This window comes from Aquila chrysaetos, chromosome 14 (genome assembly GCF_900496995.4).
Source record: "Aquila chrysaetos chrysaetos chromosome 14, bAquChr1.4, whole genome shotgun sequence".
In the NCBI taxonomy this organism is placed as follows: Eukaryota; Metazoa; Chordata; class Aves; order Accipitriformes; family Accipitridae; genus Aquila; species Aquila chrysaetos.
In genome coordinates, this window is record NC_044017.1 from 26,125,692 (window position 1) to 26,148,445 (window position 22,754).

The following is a 22,754-nucleotide window of genomic DNA, read 5'->3' on the forward strand; positions in this document are numbered from 1 at the left end:
TGCTAAAGTTTTTTCATAGCTTTTTCCTACAGAAGAAAGAAATTTGATGCTAATGAGTAAGGCAGACAGCAGTTGTCAAATTCCTAAGCACTTGAACCCCTTCCTTGGGTGCTAGATGGGAATGTAATTGCACAACTAAAGAGGACCTTCTACATAATTAATACAAATAACACATTTGCAAAATATGCCACTTTCTCCTTCTCTTTTTTTTTGAAAGAAATAACTTATTCCCTGGAAAAAATCTGTCATTCTTGAGCATCTTTTTCACCATAATGTTAGCACATCTTCTTGACAGTTTATTAAAGTTTCAAGAAGTAGTCACGCAGATTAGCCTAAATATCTTATTTTGCCTTACCACCAGATTTCTGTTAAAACAGAGCAAATCATTACATTCATTCATCATCATTTGGCTGTGAGGTTCCAGGATGCCAAAAATAGTAAACACTTGTGGAATCTACAATAATTGAGAGCAACAGTAAATTACATTTTAAGTGCTCATCAAGGTGAGAACAAGGCACTTCATGACTCTTCGTACATCCTTGTTAGGAATTTTGCCAAGCTAGAAGAATGCACAGGTTCATATAGAAGTTGCTAGCTCTAACCTTCCTATGAGTGCATTGGTGCTGTAGAAACCCAGTGATTTTTTTAGAGATACCTAACCCAGTTTAAAAAAAAGAAAGAAAAAGTAGATTTCCTTGGATGGAGAACTGAGCTAAAACCTCTAATATATGCTGCTCTTGTACTCCAATCTGATAATTTAAAATGCAGTGTGGATACCTGCTTCGTTTCCTTTAGGGTTCAGACAGGATGAGATGTTGCATTTAGCTATAGTTTGCTATGAGAAAAGTTCCCTCTGTAAGGCACAGCATCAATGTCTTAACATTGAATATTGCCAATAAAGCAGCTGTTGCTTAGTTTGTCAACATATGCATATCCTATATAGCTAGTAGAAGCAGCATCATAGAACAACTGTCTGCTTTAGAAGTTTCACTTTCTTCCCAGTTCTGCCCTTCTGCAATGCAATTCAAGGAGCTGAAAAAGTTTGCAATTGGCACTAACAAGACACATTAGCAAGGTACAATGTTTAGATTATCCTTTAGCTGGAACACCATCTACCTGATCTCCTCTTGCTATAATAAAGAAAGATACCAACTTATCTACACAGTAAATGAATTGTGTGTTACTCCTTTGTGAATTCCACTGTAAGTTTTGCAAGTATTCCACTATGCCTGGAACCAGATAATTTTGGCCAGTGAAGTCCCAAGGGGTCAAAGGTGCATCTTACCTGTCCATTTGTATCATAACCAAGATGGGAAGGGCTCGATGACTGCTGCCCACTCTCCAGTTCCTTCTTTAGTGTCCATGGAACATAAAGAATGAAAAAGAGTTAACCTGTTTCTAAAAACTCTTGTTCTTATAGAAAGGAGTACCTTTTTTTTTTTTTTTTTTTTTTTTTTTTGTCTTCTGATTGCTCCTCTCTATGTATTCTGCTGCAGGTGGCTCCAAAGCAGTACAGCTGAGTGGGGCTAAGAAGCAGATGGTAATAATTACTGAATGACTTTATATAGGAGGCATCCAGGGAAAGCACATGCATTAGAATACAATGATTTGTAAAAATGTGTGTGGAACTCTGTGTTACACTGAATGCAAATTGCATTTCTAAGCTGCACAGGACCTTGTTGAGTGTGGTCATATATTATCAGGTGACTTAGATAAATCTTGGGAAAGCATAATAGACACAGAGATCCACTTTGAGATACTCTGAGTGGAAATTGCTTCCCCTTTCATTCTCTCAGCAAAGGAGACAAACAGCTTTAGAAAAAATTATGAAAGGTTTTGTCCTATACAGATAAAAATCCAAGGCCTCCCACATATCTTGTTTCTTCTCTTTGCAGTTGGCATGGTTTGGTAAATTATTAAGTTGGCTGAGTTCTGAAGCTATTGAAACTAGAAATATCAGGCAGAAATGTTACCACAATATATTTCTGGGAAAGAAATTCTGGTACTCTCTCTCCCTGAAACCTACCATCATTCTTCCTATTGTCTTAAAAAACTGATGGACATCGTGTTGGGAGAAAAAACTGTCAAAGGTAACCATGAGGCAATGCTACAGGACATCTGGAGATAGTGCTGGATACTCATGTGTATTTAATTAAATCCACAGGTTTTGAAATGTCAACTGCATTCAGAGAGACCTATTAGTAGAAACCAAAGTGTATGCTTAGAGCTCTGACTTAGCAAAGGCACCTTTTCTATCCTGGAAAACACAGCTAAGTGACAAAAAAATTAAATTCAAACATTCTAACCATCTACTTGATCTAATAAATAAATCGTTGAGAGTGATGACTGAATGTAAAACAGAAATAGGTGTTTAGTCATTTCAAGTTTAAAATAAATCTTTATGTCTAATTTTTGTTTGAGTTTTGTTTGGAAAGGAATTGGAAGGATCAGAAAATTTCTGCTATCAGTTATTCTACTTCTTTGTTGACAATGAGATTTTAATGCTGTTGTGCCCAGTTTACATGTATTGGTTTTTGAAAATGAAATCTGTGACAAAGAAAAAAGGTTGTTATAAAGATGCAGAACAGCAGAAATAAACCCAGTAGCTGTTTATTTGTTATGATGGGAGACAAACTGTTATGAATTTGTACAAACATTTCCCACAGAGGTGTAGGAGAGGGAAGACAGATCCAAAGGCTGTCAACAGTCCTGTCAAACAGGATGTTACCAGATAGTGATTTTCATGACAAGTAAGTAGAAAGTATATTACCCCTTTGAGATTTTTGATGCATCTGAGATGGATCCTAAGAGCACTGTGTCCCACCGGGGCATCAGGATCCATGGGGGCTGACAGGACAGCACATCACCAAACCTGGCCCATTGCACTGCTTCCACCAAATGCAAAACCTAGGGTGATCCCCAGGACATATTACCTGCCCATATAATGCATCTCTAGTCTCAAGTCCCAGCTTTAGCTCAGAAGTTTTGCTGGACTCACTTTACCAACACGCACATTTCAGCCAGCTCCTCTTTGTAATTCACAGGGAATTTCATAAAACCACAGAAATGTTGGTTGAAGGGGACCTCAGGAGGCCATTTAGTCCAACCCACTCCTTGGTGCAGGACTATCATCAATATTAGTTCAATCAGCCTTCATTTTTTCTAGCTAAGTCTTGAACACCTCCATGGACACAAATTCCACAACCTTCTTGGACAATCTGGCCAAGTGTGGCACTACCCTCCTCCAGCATTTTTTCTTCATGTATAATTTTCTTTTCCCAAGCTACAACTTGTGGCCATTGTCCCTTCTTATATCATCTGGCACTACCAAGGAGACTTTGGCTGCATCACCTTTTTATCACCCTTCAAATAAATATAAGCAGAAGCCCCTAGTTTCTTCTTCATTGAGCTATATAACCTCAGTTTCCTCAGGTGCCACTCATGGCAAATATTCTGTGGCCTTGACCATCTTTGTAGCCTTCCATTTGATCTTTTCAAGTTTCTCCTTATCTCTCATAAACTGTGAAGTCCTAAACTGGATGCAGTATTTTGCATACAACCTCACCGGTGCTAAGTAGAAGGGAAGAATAGCTTCCCTTGATCTTGCGGTCAGAGCCTCTTAACATAGCTCAATATATAGTTTGCCTTATTCAGGAAAAGAGAACACTGTTGGCTTAAATCCAACCTGGTGTACACCATTACTCTCAAGCTCTTTTCAGCAGGGCTTTAACTCAGCTAGTCCCTTTCTAACCTGTGTTGATGCATGGAACCATTTCTCCCTAGGTCCGGAACTTTTCACTTTTCCTTATGGAACTTCATGAGCTTTCCTTTGGTCTAGTGCTAAAGTTTATTGCAGTCTCTGGGTAGAGTTGTGACATTTCTCATGGCCAAAGTTACTCCTTCCAGTTTGTTTCATCTGCAAATGTTCTAAGTGCAAGTGCAGTTTGTGCTATTATCCAGGTCATTGAAGATTGATTGAACACTATGGGTCCCAGCATGAAATTCTACAGTACTGAATTTCTCGCAGCTCTCCAGAGGGACATTTAACCATTGATCATTGTTGTGGCTGAATCCAGTTAATTTTCAACCCACATAACTAACCCACCTAACTGTTTTCCCAGCACATACTTCCTCAGCTGTGGAAGAATGCCAAAAAATCTCACTAAAGTCAAGGTAAATTCCATACACCACTTTCTCTTGTCATATACCCAGTCATTAAATTGCACAAACATTTTTTATGCACACTTTACTATTGGAAAGTCCATGTTGAGTATTTCTGATTACTTTTCTTGTCTTTCACTTGCTTGGAAATGGATTCTGAGAGCATGTACTTCTTGATCTTCCCAGGGACCAAGGAGAGACTAACCAGCCAACAGTTTCTTTGATTCTCCTTTTTGCTTCTCTTATAGATTAATGTTTCATTTTGTTTTGCTTTGTTTTGTTTCTTCCAGACAACATGATAAGCAGCAGCCTCACAAACACACCAATCAACATGTTCAGCATCTGTTAATAAAACTTATCAGCTCCATGATATAGAGTACACTTAACTTCTACAACCTTTTGTTCTAAAAATCCCTTCTCCTTCCCAAACTTTGCTGGAACACACAGAGGTCAGTTGAGTCCTCCAGCATTTTCAGTATTGTCCAAGACTAGGCTCTCTTCCCCCTCCATCAGCGTGCTTTCATTTTCCCTGACATTTTCTTTGCAACTGGCATAACTATACAATCCCTACCTGTCTACCTCTATGCCTTTCACTAGTCTTAGCTCCAACTGGACTTTGCTTTCCTGATCTTGTCCATAGGTGCCTAAGCACTTCCTCCGTGCTGCTTCTTTGTTTCCTTGTTGTCTTGTTGCCTATTTTGTTTTTTTTCCAGATCTTGTGGACTCCCTTTGTTTAAGTTTATTGGAGAGTTGCATGCTTAGCCAAGCAAGTAATTTGCCAAAATTACCACTGTTCCTGCACAGCAGTCTGGGGACAGACTTTTTAGTAGGGCCTGTAGCGATAGGACAAGGGGTAATGGTTTTAAACTAAAAGAGGGTAGATTCAGACTAGATATAAGGAAGAAATTTTTTACATTGGAGGTGGTGAAACACTGGAACAGGTTGCCCAGAGATGCAGTAGATGCCCCATCCCTGGAAACATTCAAGGTCAGGTTGAACAGGGCTTTGAGCAACCTGATCTAGTTGAAGATATCCCTGCCCTCAGCAGGGGGGGTGGACTAGATGACCTTTAAAGGTCCCTTCCAACCCAAACCATTCTATGATTCTATGATTAATTCCTGAGCTGTCTTTAAGCTCTCTTAAAAAATCATCTAGCTCTCCTTGACTTCCTTCTCCTTCATGGCAGCTTCCCAAAGAGTTCCCAAGCAACATCCTGAATAAGATGAAATATGCAGTTGTAAAGTCCCGAATCCAAAATTTGCTGCTTACCTTCCCATTTGACCTCCGGGTACCTAACTTAATCATCTCAGAGACACTGCAACCCAAGCTGCCCTCTGAGACTCCACCTGGTCTTCCCTATTTATGAGTAGAGCACTACCCCAGTCGTCCCTGCCAGCACTTGCATGAGGAAATTGTTATCAGACTTCTTGCTTGTTTGTTTTTTAAACAATTGTAGAAGTACAATTACACCATTCCTGGAGACCTTCAACTTTTCCCTGAGGATATCAAATCTTTCCTTGGCTAATAAAATAATCCAGACTGAAGTCTGGTCCAAAAATCCCCATGAGTAAGTATAGTTTATCTGCAAGAACTCCCATTGAGCCACTAATAATCAATGCCATGTTTTTTACCTCCAATCCAAAAAGAAGCAGCCCAAGGCAAGACTTCACTGTCACATTCATGTTCTACTGTGAGTGTCAGGTGCTAGTTTTGGTATGCAGCATGAAATAGAAATCAAGCATAATCAAATGGCTTTTATACAGCTTTTTCGGTGCAACATAATTATAAATGATCTTGAATATTATACATGGAGAGGTCAATTCATTACCTTAAATCAAGACTAGTAGTTACACTGTTACACTACCTATTTATCTAAAATCCTATTAAAACAATATTCTTTCTGCCAGAAAATTTGACTTTGAAAAATCCATAGTTTAAGCAACTATCTGAATCATATAACAAGACTCAATTACACCAGGTGGTATTGACTGATATATTTGGTAATGTAATAAAGATGCCAACCCTGACAAAATTTGTTAGTTTGAAAATAGGGCAAAATGCCATTTTATTGCAAAGCTAATGAAAAATATTGCTTACAGAATGATGAGACCCATCAAGTAGATTTATAGCATACGACGTTTGTAAGATCTCAAATATTTCAAAAAGATTGGAAGGCTTATGCAATGGGCGATAAGACTATTGTCTCTGCAGCATAATGAACACAAGAAAAAGAGAGGTGAGCTCTGACATTCAGACTTGCATAGTAGAGGGCTAGAATCTTTCTGCGTAGTAAAACTCTTGACAGAGTATGCTGCTTCTTGAACTTATGCAGGCGCTGTCATGGCTGGACCACCACCTGGATGTTTTGCAAGCTCCACAATTCAAAGAGATGCTGCTTTGGGGGATTAAAGACTGTGAGTCGGATTCAGTGAATCCAAATCCCAGCAGAAGTTTGGCAGAGGACTGAGTCGGTTCCTGGGATGCCAGCATTAATGGCTGAGGGCCAGACACTAATCTCAGATGCACGACACGTGTCGCCTCCTATCTCGATTAAGCCACTTCTGTGGCTTGCACACACAATGCATAACAGCAGATTTTCTAAGGCATATGCTGCTTCCAGCGCCATACGTCTTAGTTTAAAATCTGGTCGTAAGGTATGACTATTTTTTTTTTTCTTCAGTTGTTTGATGAAGAAATAAAAACAAAAGAAAAGGAAAGTAAGAATTTGTTAACAGCACTCACCCTGTTTTACCCCTCTGGCTTCTTCTTCATCTCCTATTCCCCTTCTTCCAAAGGATTCAATCTGTACCACACCAAAGATGCAAAGAAATTAAAGTAATAATAGAAGCAGCACAGGAAGATTATTTTCCTTCATTCGTTCTTCAATATATGTGAGACATGACAGGATTCTATAAACTCACAAGTATTTACTCTTTAAGCTAATTCTGCAGTGTTGTAAAACAACATGCAAACTGCAGGCTAGAGAGAAATAAGAGAGTCAGCATAGCAAAACTTGATTAGAAAGTTTGATTTGATTATCTGTTCCTTATTTGCATCACACTGCTGTTTCACTCAGAGCTACCTGACTGGAATATTTTCACTGCAATCTGAGAGTGGAAACCGAAACTATCGGCAGAATACCAGACTGCAGGAAGCACAGCGTTTTATGCTGGAACATTCCAGCACGCTAATTGCTGCTTTGAAAATCATACTCCAAACATTTTCTTGCTTCATTTTGTCTCTTGATTTCAATGGAAAATGTCCAGAAACGATGTGGTTGAGCTAGAAGATGAGAAATGGTATATTGAGGGGCTGAAAGGTACCGTATGAGTGGATTGATGCAGCATCTTAATGTACTGGCCTTGAACTATACGAACTTGATGGTGAATTCAGCCAGATTAAGGACAGTGAGAATCAATCAGTTTCTGATGGCTCTAAAAGTCACAATAAAAAGGAAGATGGTTGTGTATTTACTAAGAGCTACACAGAAGACCCTCTTGTGCTGTAATAATTAAAAAGGCTCAACTAGAGAGGTTAGCTTGAAAAAAAAGGAACAAAACCACCTGACCCTTCTGTTCCTAGAAGAAAGCCCATTAGCTGAATGATTGATTTTGTGCTTAGCTTTTTTCTTTTTTTCTTTTTTCCTCAGCATGTATTTTTCCTCTTGGTCTCATTCTCTACATTACATGAAACACCCCAAAGTATTTCTATCCATTGGATGCTTAACCCAAATTGGGGAGGGGTAAGTGGGAGGCTAATTAAAAAGTCCTGCCGTATTGGATTTCACTTTCAATAAGCTACTTTTAGCCTTTCACATTCTAGCAGGACAGGTACCAGAAAATATACTGCTTTTGATTATTTTTTAAATAAAAGGAAGAATGTTTATAGATTATGTATCAATTTTTAAAACCATATCCCTATTTCACTGCTGTAAAGCCACCAAAAAGAAATAAAAAATTGCAAGAAAATAACACCCTTCTGCTTCTGAAGCACTGTAACAAAGAATGCTCTTTACTGTCACTGGCCCTGACTTCCCATAAGCCTCTCTCTTGCACACTGGAATCATATATAATGTAGATGAGATTGGTAGGGCCAGAAATCTTAATTTATTTATTGTATAAGTGTAATGCCAGCCACCTCCTGTTTTCATTATACCAATCTAATGCCAGCCATTTCCTGTTTTCATTAGACCATTGTAATGTTAGACTCCTACTGTTCTCATTAGTGCAGGACTGTGTAATGGCAACCACCTCATGTTTTCATTATAACAAAACTGTATGGTGCCAGCTGCCACTTATTTTACTTTACAGAATAGCATTTGAATGTAGTCCATACTCTTTCCAAGTGAATATATACAGAGATGTCAAGGACCTTAGAAGTCTAAGGCCCCTAAGAAAATGTTGGGAAACACTCTTCCTGACCATTTTGTCCCTGGAAGAATGGCAAAGAAATTATACAGAATATACAGAGAAGAGGTTAAAGGCTGGGGTTAAACTGTTGTGGAACATGGTTAAATTCTAGCAACAGCCTTTCTGATCCATAACATATCTGGGCTTCCAGAAGATAAAAAGGCGGTTGTAGCAGTTCAAGGTCTGGATTAGACTTCTAGGGAAATCCAAGTTAAATTCCTGGCTCCAGAACATATTGCCTGTGCAGACTGTAACCTGTAAATTCTCAGTCTTATTACTCCAGCTGTGACTGGTCTGGAGATAATAAGATTTTCTCTGTCCAAAACATTGGATTGTTTTGTTTTGTTTTGCTTTGCTTTGCTTTGCTTCTGTAATAGTTTTGCAATATGAAATATTTCTCTACTTATCAGTAGTGCTTAAAAAGAAGCTGTGACTCCTTCTCTAGGGTCTTCAAATTCTATTGTAATGATGTTAAATAGTACTAAGAACTGCCTGATGACACAAAAATCTTCCATTGAGAGGTCTTAAAAATGTAGATTCTTTGAAAGCTGGAAGGGTTCTGTTACTAAGGTGCAGTTAAGTTGTGGTTACATTGCAAAGGGTTATGGCTATTTTAGTTTTCGTAGTAGGTACCAGAATAAAAAAAACCAAACTCTAATTCAAAAAGAAATAAAAGTATAAGATGTGATGAAAATATTTTTACTAAAAAGTTTTCATTTAGATGCTCAGGTTTCTGCGGATATTGAACATATAGATAAAAAAAAAAAAAAAACAACACCCCAAAAACCCCAACGTCATTGCTCTGTAAAGACTATGTAAGTGCTATATGGATGTCCTGTAATATCATTGCAAAGAAATATCTGGTTTATGTAAGGGAACTGTGGCCTCACGTCTATAATGAATGAATGAGTTGTGTTTTAGTCATGAGGCAGAGCCACCACATCTACTGGTACACATACATCTGCTGTCTCTATTCTGAAGCCTTGGGAGCTTGAAGTGCTTGCTATCAGGACCAGAAAAAGCACCACAGTGAAGGCCTTTATTCTGTACCTGACCAAAATTATCAGTTCTGCACAGTGACTTTGGTTTTAATTATTCATGTGATTCCAGCTTGTCATGTTTTATCTGTTGTATGTTTTAATGATTTATACCTTCACTGTAGCTTGGGAGGAGAGGAAAAAAGCTTTGTGAACAGGTACCATGAAAATAAAATTTCACTGTTATTATAAATACTGGTTGTGGTGGGTTGACCTCGGCTGGATGCCAGGTGCCCACCAAGTTGCTCTATCACTCCCCTCCTCAGCAGGACAGGGAGGGGAGAAAGTAAGATGGAAAAAAAACCCCTCATGGGTCAAGATATAGGCAGCTTAATAAAGCAGAAGAAAAGGCCATGCGCAGAAGCAAAGGAAAACAAAATATTTATTCTCTACTTTCTATCAGCAGGTGATGTCCACCCACTCCCCGGGAAATAGGGCTTCAGTATGTGTAGCGGTTGCTCTGGAAGACAAATGTTGTAATAACAAATGCACCCCCTTGGCCCTTTCTCTTAGCTTTTATTACAGACGTCATATGGTCTGGAATATCCCTTTGGCCAGTTTGGGTCAGCTGTCCTGGCTGTGTCCCCTCCCAAGATCTTGCCCACCCCCAGCCTGCTGGTGAGGGGGGAATGTGGGAGAGCCAACCTTGATGCTGTGCCAGCACTGCTCAGCAGTGGCCAAAACACGAGTGGGTTAACAACACCTTTCTAGCTACCAATACAGAGCACAGCACTGTAAGGGCTGCTACAGGGAAAATTAACTCCATCCCAGCCAGACCCAATACACTGGTATTTATATACATTTCTCTGGAAGAAAACAGCTCTTCAAAAGTATTTTTGTTCCACTCTTCCAGTCTTGATGGAAAAGTTGTGGTTTCAAGAAAAGGAAAGTGTTCTTTGTCATTCTCAGATTGCTGTATTATTAACACCACTGAATAGAGTAATTGACAGATGTGTATAAGTTTTGTTAAAATGATTAAAAGCTCTGCAAATCATAACCTGTCAGTGTTCCCTGGGAAACAAAGACCTTTCCATCTGTTAGGAGACTCTGTAAATGAATGTAATGAGTCACCTTTAAAATGACAGCTGTCACCCGTAGGATTTGAGCCTTGAAGGAAGTGCAAAAATATGATGAAATACATACAAACCGTCGATCAAAGAATATCTTTAATTTGTTTTTATTTTGATCACCTCACTGTGGGCAGGGTGTAATAGCTTGTAATTTGTCTGTGATCTCTAGTGTCTGGATTAGGTCCAAGTCAATAGGAGGATAGTTATGTTTAGTGATGCTATGGTTTGATAAGGCACTATATGCCCGCATATATCTTTGCACATTCTCTGTCACAGTCTTCACTATGAATAAAATTTTACGAGGTTAGTGGCATGTGATAGCAGCACATTTGAAAATTACTTCTTCTGAGCTGTGGAAACCCAATAAAATGGAAACTGAGGGTTGGAACTTGCGGGGCATGGTGTGTGCACTTTTGATTCACCCGCAAGGATGTTACACCTGCACTCCCTTCCCCTTCAATATTTAAGTTGTTTCAGTAAAGGAAAGTGATTTGTCACTCCTTTGCATGTACCATTGTTTCCCCTTTCTGATACATTATCTGAACTAAGGCAGGTGGAGTCATAACATTTTCTGTGAAATAAAATGCAAATTCTGTTATGCAAATGGACCATTAAGAACTGAATTAGATTAAGCAGTGGTGGTAAATCAGCAATTATACTGCTTTTTTTTTTCTTTTTTCTTTTTAAATAGCAGGATTCCAGCACAAATAAAATCCAACAAGTCTGCAACACATGCTGTAGATGGTAATGCTAGTCACCGCTAGAAAAGAAATCCTAGGGCTGCTGATGTGCTTTACTGAATCTAGTATACATTTTACCACCACTCTGATGCAGTCTTTAAAGCTAAAGATGCTTAGCAAAGTGCTTTGAGTCGGCTGGTAACACAGTATATTAATTACAGCTCATAATAATTTCTGCTTTTACATAATTTTTGCATAGTTGTGCATGTTATGCCAAATAAAATCCTCAGTCTGGACTGGTGATTGTGATTAATATTTATGCTGCTGTTAAAAATAAGCATGCTTTTAGCTTCATTGATGTTGAAGATTTTCTGGTTTATTTATAAAATGAAACAAAAAATAATAATTAAAGAAATTCCCAAACTGAACAAACGGGTGGTTCTTCAACTACAGTTCTAACTGTATTTTATCTGGCTGCAAAAATGCATTCTGTGCTAACCAACACATGCATTGAACGAGGATTGGTCTTTCTCCAGACCACCCTTCAAGGCTTGGAAATGTGGACTAGCATTTGCTAGTATGCCTTACAAACACTCAGGATGAAAGAAAGAAAGAAAGTGAATGAGGAGAGCTGGCATCCACTTACAAGAAGCTATGGGATTCAAGATTTGGCAGCAGTACCTGGTGGCTCCTTGCAGTTGAGTGTTGTCATTGCCCATAGAAGCTTGAATTTCTTCCAGGCAGGAGGTGATGTGAACAGCACCTTAGACTACAGGAATTACTGGTTATCAGCAGAGCTGTCTCAGGTTTACATTCTTGATCCCACAGTAAGCTTGGCAAATCTCCACGAAAGCTTTTTCAACAAGAGTGCTTGATTCAGACGTCCTCAAATTGTTCCTACTTCTCCTACTGTTGCAGTAATATGGTGGGTCCCTGACATTTCACCTCCACTAAACGGATAAGAAGTAATAGGAACCGAAAGTCTGCCCAATGCATCATATTCTTTTTCCTCCTCTGTCTTGATTTCTGCCTTCAGCCACAATAACTTTTGCAGCTGCAGTGGTTTTAAGATTTAGCAGTCCAGAGAAAATTATTAAGTGCTAGAGAATGAATATTTTTAAGAAGGTGATTTCTTTGGAAATTAAAGCACTGAATGTACTTACTAGCATTATACAGGCTTTACCTGGGTTTCTAGATCTTCCATTCCTCTCTCTTATTTCAGTCTACTGGAACAGGCGTATTTAAAAAAGAATGGTGGTGGATTTATAGTCAGTTGCCATTTATAGTTATTTGCCATTTTTCCTGTTGTGGATTTTTTTTTTTCTTTTCTTTTTTTCTTTTGGGTTCTGGAGACTGTTTTTCAAAGACTTCTACTTTTTCAAAAGGTAAGCATTCTTTTCCTTTTAAATGATTTCTATGTCTTACTTTGACAGGTACAAAAAGATTAAGTCAACTAAACAAATCCACTTTCTATCCATATTGCATCCCTAAACGAGTCAACTAACCAGACTCTGCTAAGGTAGCATTGGAATGCTGAGTAGCCATGAGCTGGTACATACCAGGGAGCTTGGTTTACATACTTACACTGGTGCATGGAGATGCAAAAGTTATTATGGATGCATAATTACCAACCTCTGGAGTCACTTCCAGAAGAAGATAGCACAAAAGAAGCCCAGAGTCTGGACAGCCCCCTTATTCTGGAGCTTTCCACTACTATAGACTTTGAATTGAGGCAGAGCCTCAATGTTTTTAAGAAGCTTATCTTGTGGTCAGAGGTAAAGGCTTATTAACATTTGCTAATCTCTATTCTAAATCTTATATAACACAATGGTACTGTAATGTTATTAAACTAGTTTCACATGTATTCTTTTCTGCTGTATTTACTATATTCACTTGGTGTTGTACAAATCCTTATTAAATGATATAGCAGTGGCTTATATTAAATTTGTTCTCAATTTAGAATAGGACACAAGGGAATAGAAAATCATTCCTATAGCCAATATGGCTTTAAGCATAGAACGTTAACGGGTATTCAGAGAAATACAATTTCTCATCTGGTCTAAGACAGTCCCTAAACATGTACTCATAATGAAATACATTGTTATGAACCCTATTATAGTTAGAAGATATTAAATGCTATGTTAGATATTAGAAGATATTAATGTTAGTTATCCAGAATATACATATCAGATGATTTTTGTCTCACAATTTCAGTAAAAATATCTAAAAAGAAATAATTTTCACTAAAGATGAAATAGCTCTATCTGTAGTTATCAAGGAAACATCCTGACTGAGAGCTGACTAGTTTACTAAGTGTGATACTCTTAACAGGATCTCCCACTGAACTCACAATAGTGAATGACAATTTGTTCATAAAAAGATAAGTGTTTTAACTGGAAAATAAAAATATTGTTTTAATATATTTTAGCAACTTTAATATGATCAAATTTTAAAACAGAGATTTTAAGAAATAAATGGAGGTCTTATCTACAAATATGATTAACATTTTTTAATTATATGGTATGAAGTATGAAACAACTTTGAAGACAGATGAGGAATCTGCTCTAAATTCTCTACATGAGATAAATTTGCAATGTAAAGTATTTAAAATGAACATATGAAAAGGAGGGAGTGGTGACTAATAAAAGAGGCACTTGCAGAAATCCTTATAGAATGTAGCATCATAAAAGATGGCTGTTGTAAAAGAGTTAAAAAAATAGATGCATGGAACATTTTCCTAAAGACAGTGATAACAGAAATAGATATATGTCATTTTCTGATGGTCAGACAGATATGATGTTTCCATTTTAATGTTGATGCCAGCACAGTGATCCATTTTTTATCACTCTCAAATCAAACCACTGAAAAGAGCTCTGTGTGTGATTGCCCTTAAAATGACAGAAAATTTGCAGGTATTACAAAATGTAATTGCAAATTCGTTAAAGGAGTATTTCTTCTTCCAAACATATTACAAATATGTTGTCTGTACTGCACTAGCGATCAACTGACTTCCAGATGCAACTTCAGTGGTGGTTTTAACTTGGAAAAAGTTGAGGATAACTGACTGACTGATCCCCTAGTTCACTGGCAGCAGTTCAGTAGGTGTGCTTTAATAAGATTTCCAGAGTTAGTGTTCAAGGTACTAAATACAGTATGTTTTCAGAAATGGAATTTTAATTATTCCATTTCTCAGTAGGTCAAAATATAAATCTGTTGTCCAGTAATCTATGTTTCAAGCCATAGCTCTACTCCTGCTTCTTACCAAGATAAATCACAGAATGTTTATGGACATTTTGGAGTCTTGTCCAAATAAAGGGTGTTATCTCTAGCCCAAAGAACCTAAAGGAGGGAACCATGTCAGAACACCATTTTCATTTTTAAAACTAAAAAAGGGCCCACAATTTGACCAGCTTATATTTAGGGAAAAAATAAAAACTTAAAAAAAATATATTAAAAAAGAAATGCTCTCCCAATCAGAGAAAAATATTTCCCCAAAACTTGAACTAAATGTTTTTTGTGAGCCAGGCATTATCAGGAACCATCAGCAATAAATAAACCAAGATACTGTGCTCTCTTCCCTGAATCATAACATATGCATTATGGAATATACATCTCAGAAAATTCTTAGATGGCTCATTAATTCCCTGATCCATTTCTGCATGCACTACTGATACTAAGGTGACCTTTCACAAATCAAGCTATACATAGAGCAGAGAGCCACCCCTTCTCTCTACCGAAAAAATTTCATTTTTAGGGAAACATTACTAACTGAAGAAATAAGCTTTCAGCTGCTTTCATGTCTTAGACTCAATAAAGGATAAGGATAGGGTATTTATCCCATGAGTGAACACCCTGAAGCAGTTATACGTGGTTGGCTTAAAGGAGATCTGAGAATCGCTGTTTGACAGACTGGCCACTTTCCAAATGAGAAATCAATGACTCTGTATTCTGGGTAAAGAAAAGCCAGGATGGTTTATGATTTGTTCTACATATACTGCAGATCCAGCCAAGCTCTGAATTGCACACAGTTGAAGACAGTAAGAGCAACATCCCATGTCCAGTGAGGCCTTCAGCAGCATAAGGTATATTCTGGCAGGACTCTGCACAGACAGTGGCTTGCTAGATTTTGGAATTCAGCCTGTAGAAAGACAAATATATGTAGCAAGGAAAAGGGAAGAAAACAATGGGAGTTTTCTGTGCCTAGGAGAGCCAGCTAACTAGATGCAGGCTGGTTTTGTTTCTGGCAAAAAGACTTGCAGAAAACATGAAATGGGTGAAAAAGGTAATTCTGCCTGCAGGACTAGCACATATCTTCATAATACCTCTAGTATTCTAAACAAACTATTTCCTTAATTATTGGTAAAAACCCCAAACAAACAAACAAACCCCCAAATCAAACCCCCCAAACCCCCCCAAAAATCTGGCATGGAGGCTTTACACTGTTTGGTATGTCATTGCTACGGTCACACACGAACAGACAGAAAGGGCCACATATTCCTAGGGATTGATCACGATGCTCAAACAGAACAAAAAACAAACAAAAAAAAAGAGGTTAACAAAAGTGTTAAATTATAACAGCAAACTCAAACAAGCAGACATAGAACTTAGTCATATTCTTCCCAGCATTTTGTCATGTTATTTAAAGCAACATGAATAAAATTATTTACCTCTATTACTCAGGCTCTTAAGAAAGACACGTTTAAAAAACGAAAAAACCCAACCCTTTACATTCTTCAGATTTTTTTTCCACTCGTATACTCAAGCAGTGTTTTGATCTTTCATGTTGGGCTGACAGTCTTTGAGAACTTATACGCTTATTTATAATGCTTTTGGTGAACTCACACCAGTGTACTAAACCAAACTATCCTTTATTCAGCTCCATGTTTCTATGAGCAAATAACAGCCTGTAGGGATTCAGCACATCAGCTGCTTAAAAGATAAACCTACCCAGCTTGACGAAAACTCTTCACCACCTTCCTGTTGAGAGAAAACGGTTACACATTTCTAATAAATGAAGCAGGAACTGTCATTTTTTTGGCAAACTGATAACTAGCTGTAACAGCCGCATTGCCACAAGTTGCTTTTCCAAAGTAATTACCATCAGGCTCCCTGTGGTATGCAGTGTTTAACACATTTCTTCTGTGTTAATGAATGCAAAAGCAGGCAACACCACTATTAGTAATTGCTTTTTATTCGTAGTCCTCATTTTCCAGATAGGTCACATTAAACACAGCCATTAAACAATAGCGGTTGAGATAATCCATACAATGTATGCTGCTTTTGTTTGGTTTTTGTGTCATTCACCAGTCATTGGTGCAACTTTGAGCCATATGGGGAGACAGGGGCTGATAAATGCGAATGCCAACCTGTATCACAATCGGGCCAGAGAAGTCAAAACCTTAATCAGGTTTCATTCAATTACACTTCAAATCAACAAATCTTGATAGCCAAAACTCCCATTTGAATTAATGCAATAATAATCACTGCCTGATGTCAAAAGAAAGTAATTAAACAATAATGAGTGAGCGTATATTATGCTAGGCTTCAGACTCCTTCTTGACCTCAGCAATTTCCCTTCCATTGAACAACAAGCAGCTTAAAAGTTTGCTTGAATGATGTATCTTGCTCTACTATGAGCAATGTTTGACTTCTAGGGGTAACTTGGACTGGGAAACCTATATTCTCAAGTGGCAAATCACGGTTCAGGAGAATCTTTTTCCTGATAAATATGCCAAGAAGAAAACCAGAAAAAAAGGTCTGATATTGAGTCCTGATTTGATTGGCCAATTGTTTAAGGAACTCCCAGTTGCTGGCTTTCATTAATAAAAAAAGATATAGAATGCCTTATTTGCTATTCACAGTGTACAGTACAATTTATTAGTTACTTAACTTGCCTCCCTTAACTCTGCCATTCTTCTTATAATCATGTGGCAGATATTTTCTTTCAGTCTTGTAAAACATGTGTGTAAGGAATGAGAGAAATAAATCATAAACTTTATCTTTCATTGCTGCCTCTTTCTCCAGTGGTGATAGCAGAGATACCATGGAGAAAAAATACTTTTTAAATTCTTTTGTGTGAAGTACTTCCTTCACACACAATCATGTTAATTTTGACTGAACCAGCCAAACGCACATTGCATAAGCTCTGCTGGTTTATTGGTTCATTATGTATCCATTCTAAATTGTGAAACAGATTTTTTAATCTGGGATATCCTTACTGGAAGCAGTATGCCAGAGATCTACAACACAAGGCAGTTGTCAGCCAAATTAAATAAAAGCAAGATTTCCTAAACTCTTCTATAAAGCTGTGAGTCATGAATTCTGAATTACCTCAGAGTGGTAAATAAATAATCACTACTAAATACAGATAATGTGTTAAACAGCTAAAGCTAGTAAATCACTAGTGACAGAGAGCCTTAAGGTAAATTCCTCTTACATTGGCACAGCCCTTTCTCAGAATGTTGTGGTTTTATGTCTTCAGAAACATACAATGAATTGTACAATTGGTTACTCAGTGTTAAAATCATTTATAAAATACACAAATCTCCATCACTTGACTGCATTTACATACTGGCTTAGATTTTGCTGAATAATGGATCTCACTGGCAGAGCTAAAGACTTGGTGCACAGACACTGAAGTGATGGGCACCACGGAAATACGTATAAGAGACTGATCAAACAATAAGAAATCCTCTCCACTATGGAATTTCAAGCTATCAAGCTATCAAGCAAAACCAATCTCGGGTCTCCTGGCCAAAAAATAATAAAATTATATAACACAGACAACACCACATTTTAGTTACATAAATTGTCCAAAACATGGAGAGTAGCTTGATAAAACATGTACAAGATCCTTTCTTTTACATGTAGTTGTAGACTTTTTTAACAGGAGGAGCTAAAAGCAAACTGTCAGAATGGTTGTCTCCCAAAGACAATTCATTGTAGGACTGACTAGCTAAAATCACCATTTAATAGCAATCCCAACATCAAAACAGGCTGTTGGGTCAACTTCCTTTCTTGAACTGTTGAAAACTGTGACTTTGTGGGATTTGAGATTGCCAACCTCTTTTATATATGTTTGTATAATACAGATTAAATTTAATAAACCCAATACACCATTTTTAAACAATGCGCCGTAGTGGTATTTCCAACAGAGTATCTGAAGTATATAAGGGACAAATCCCGAGCTAAACATTTTATTCTTCTGCTTCTTCTTGTTCTGTGCAAGTTCATTTTGAATGTGGGTTTGTTTTTATCTTTCATCTGAAGGCAATTTTGGATTTTTCAAATGCAATAAAAACACCCTTAGAAAAAAATAATAAAAAGTAGAAAGTATATCCCAAGTTATTCTGCAAAGACTTTTCAGAACAAATGAAAACCAAACTAAAACCACCCCCCAAAATAAGCAGTGTATAACTAGAACTGCAGTAAGCAATTGCACATAAAGAATCAGATAAAATAGTGCCAATGCACATTGGCACTGACATGTTTTTCAGCTCTATGAACTTAATAGCAAAACTTTGAAAACGGTGGCAATTCTTAAGAAGTCAATCAAATATCCTACATTAAACAGGCTGGCTGCATGTGTTTGGAAAAAAAACCCAAGGAGGTTCCAGATGTTGGTTCGAGTGTAATTTTTGTTATTAAACATGGGTTTGCAATAGAAGCTTCTACAAGGACTTGCACATAACCATGACTGATGGATGTATTTGTAGGCCGTTCAGTTAGCTCCATCAGCTCACTCAAACACATTTTGAACAGATTATGTACTGCAGTACTTCGTAGACCATACATTAAACAAGAGACTTTGCTCTGAGGCGCTGCTTCCCACAATCCATGGGGAAAAGGAAGCAGGAAAAAACAAAACTCATAGAGTTCGACAGCTACCGAGGCAACACTTGCCATTTACAATATAAGCCCAAATATTTTTGCAACACAACTATATATTAATTTAATAAAATACACAATATAGCTCTTATACACTCAACAATTTGGCTCATATGCACTGAATCTGCAATAAATCAATAAAAATATGTCATTTGATGTAAACACACTGAATCTTCTTACATTTGCACATTTAAATGATCATGTGATTTTTGTGGATGTCTAAGACATTTTCACTTTCCTGAGCTATTTTAGTGTCCACAAATGAATAAAAAAGTGTTAATAATGTTAATTTCTTTTGTGTATTACCCTTAAAGGTAACTATTTTTTTTTTCAAACTTTATTTTATTTCAGTTTTTTTAAAACTTACCACTAGCTATTTATAGTTTTGTTGGACACTAAAACGCTAAATAGATATTAAAATCTTTTTTTTTCTTTTTCATCAAGTGAATTAGCTTATGTGTGTGCAGGACAAGATGGACTCTATCATTTTACATTTAACCTTAATATGACATGAAGTGTTTTACTAATGATCAGGATATGTTTTGCTGAATAATGATCTGGAATGGGTTTTTTTGTTTTCTTGTTCTTTTTTTTTTCTTTTTTTTTTTCATATTTGTGGCAGATAACTTTGTACATAAATGTTTACCACAAATGAATGTTAATGTTTGGTGTCGCTTGGACTACTACAAGAACTCTTTTTAGGACTTTCAGTAGAAGCCTGCGGTGATTGCTGGAAATCCACCACAGATCAGAATTATTCAACCCTGTTTTTCTTGGGGTTTATACGTAAACAGTAAAGTCAGCATCAGCTATTCAGGACAGTCTTAAAGTATCAGACGTATTTCCATTCCACCTTTCTCACACCTTCCTATCAGATTGTCAAAATGGCACCGTCTTTCCTTCTTTCGTTTTGTTCTTAGTGTACTTGACTCTGTCCTAATGAAAGTTTGGTCAAAATGAAACCAGTGTTATCTGTCAAAAAGAAAGAGCAGTGAAAAGAACATACTTGTGGGCACTTCAGATGTTCACTAAAAGCCTTAAAGCAGCATTGGTCTTCCTTCATTCCTGTAAATCTGTTACAACCAGGGGATTTACTTATGTATTTACTTTTAATCAGCAGAAGAGGAACGTAACTGCCAGCCTGTCCTTATTTGCCCCCTCACTTTCTGACGGCCACAGGGTCGCTTCCCCGACAGTCCTGTAAGAGCTTGTCTATTTCTCTCACAACTTCCTCGGCATCCACCGACTCCCTGCCTAGATCCCGGGCTGAACGGTCTAACTGCTCCAGCACAGAGTCCATCTCACTCGAGTCTCGGCTCACTCGGGAATGCACATCTGCAAAGGCCCTAGCCATCTGATCTGATGCAATGAAGGGAGCGTCTTTCGACTGTTTACTAGGCGATAGGTACTGACTGTCAGTTGACAAGTACTGGCTGCTCGGTTCAGCCAAGGCTCCTGATTTCACTTCACAACCATCCAGTGGTCCTTTTGTTGAGGTGCAAGGCTCAATGCATGTCTTGGTTGGGCTGCTCGATGCTGAGGGAACCTCCTGAAGCAGAGGACTCAGGGCACGTTTGGCTTTTAAGTAAGGTTTAACATTGGCAATGAGAATAGTGTGCTCTCTCTTGTCTTTCCCAAATGTACAAAAAGTCTTTTTCCCAGTGGGATTCACAGTTTCGTATGTCTCAGTCTCAACATTAGCTTCAACTGTGGGTACAAAGAGATTTGTGCGATAATCTGCATTCTCAGCCTGACTGGCTGCAGGGAACTGTGGCATCCAACACCTGTCAGAATGACCAAGCACTCTGCATTCATCTGTGCAGTTAACACATTCTTCTTGCTCTGTAAAACAAAGGAGAAAGAGAAAAAACTCTAATTATAAGTGGATTGCTTTAAACTAATGGATAGGCTATGATCAACACGTGATGGGCTTACTTGACATCTGGTTTCTTAATTATGGAGAAAAAGAAGAGGCTATAATTAAAATATTTCAGAAGGATTGCATAAACCTGTTAGTTGAGACAATAGATTTATTTAACTGTTCTCTACGTATTAAAGCATTCACACAGCCCAATGGAAGTATAAAGGGGTCATTAGAGAATCATTCTCAGTGGAATTGAGCTTCATCTGTAAACTAATCTGCTGTAGAAATCTGTTAGGCTTTGTTCTGTAAAACTCATCCTAGAAAAGAGTGAACAGTACTTAAGGAACTCAAAAGGCATTATCAGGATTAATTTTTCAAATCAAATAACTGAGCAATGACTGTCTTTCTGGAAATACAAACACTTCATAAAAATCAGCAAGCTGGCTTTTCATTTTTGTCACCTCCATTTCGTTTATAATTATGTTGTGTGACAGTCACAAAATAAAAAGGTTTTCTTAAAAAGCCTACTTTTCCTGCTGAGAACAGAGAACTAGAATTTTCCATCAGTATGCATTAAATACAAGCTTGTCAAAAAGTGCATATTGCAATTTTATTAGACATGAGTATGGATCATGTAATCAGTTTTCCCCTTTTTTGTTTTGGTGCAAGTAAGTGAAAATGGATTTGCTCAATACATACAATTTGGAGGAATGACAAACTGTGACACACTATTTGAACTGATAATGTTTTCAGATAGGATTTCTATATTCTTATTTCTTTCAAAGACTATAGCTAAATAAGATCTTTTATTCACTACATTTTTAGAACATAAATTTTGATACTTCCTGTTCTACAATTCAAAGAAAACTTTCTGCTTTAAAAACCTTAGCTCGTCTGTCATTTTACACTAATAAAATATGTTTGGGCCACCACTGGGTACAATTTTATAATTGTACACAACTCTAAACCAATGTCAGGGATAGGGAAAATTCCAGAAATACCCCTTAAATGTGTTTTTAGAAAAACACAACTCTGATCCAAGTTGCTTTCTTTTTCTTCTTCTTCTCAGTACTCTCTAGTCAATACTGATAGAATAAATCCTTTTATCATCTCTAGGTTTCTATCAGCTGTACACTGGTCTTTAGCTATTAAGCATTTTCTTCCACAAAATGGGCAGATGGGTTCAACTTTTTATTTTATTTGAGGAATTTGTTATTTACAAAATGCCTGGAATTCCAGGTAGACAAAAAACTATGCGTATACCTTGAAATGTAAGGATGAAACACACACACACACAGACATGCACAACTGGTCTTCAGAAAAGCAGAACAAACTTGTTGACCCAAAGACAGGGAAAATTTAAGTGATCCTCATCTTTCTAAATTAGAAAATAAATTCCTGGTAATCTTAGAAAATCACCACCAGATTTATGGACAGTTGGGCTGCAGAAACCTGACGCAGAAGAAACAGCAAAGGTGATCTATGAGAATCCAATAGTGTAAACAGCTTTGACTGTTCACATTTCTAAAAAGACATGAATAAATGTGACTTAAATTTAAATAAAATTGTGTTGTGTCACAATGATCAGTTAAATCAGGGTGAGATAATTTACTTGAAAATTACTTGAAAATTTTACTGGTTGAGTG

The 22,754-nt window shown here is 37.4% G+C and overlaps 1 protein-coding gene across 7 annotated transcripts in view; it reads right to left on the reverse strand.

Annotated features, from left to right (window-relative positions):
- Nucleotides 1-16,530: 16,530 nt before the first annotated feature.
- The window catches only part of PCDH17 (protocadherin 17), an 88,392-nt gene continuing 82,168 nt past the window's right edge, over nucleotides 16,531-22,754 (reverse strand). For 6 of the 7 annotated variants that reach the window (XM_030036568.1, XM_030036569.1, XM_030036564.1 and 3 more), the window contains one exon: nucleotides 16,531-21,086. In XM_030036568.1, the coding sequence (XP_029892428.1) occupies nucleotides 20,404-21,086 (683 nt within the window). In that variant the 3' untranslated portion in view covers nucleotides 16,531-20,403. The remainder of the gene's footprint in view (nucleotides 21,087-22,754) is intronic. The other variant, XM_030036570.1, reaches the window with a different exon arrangement.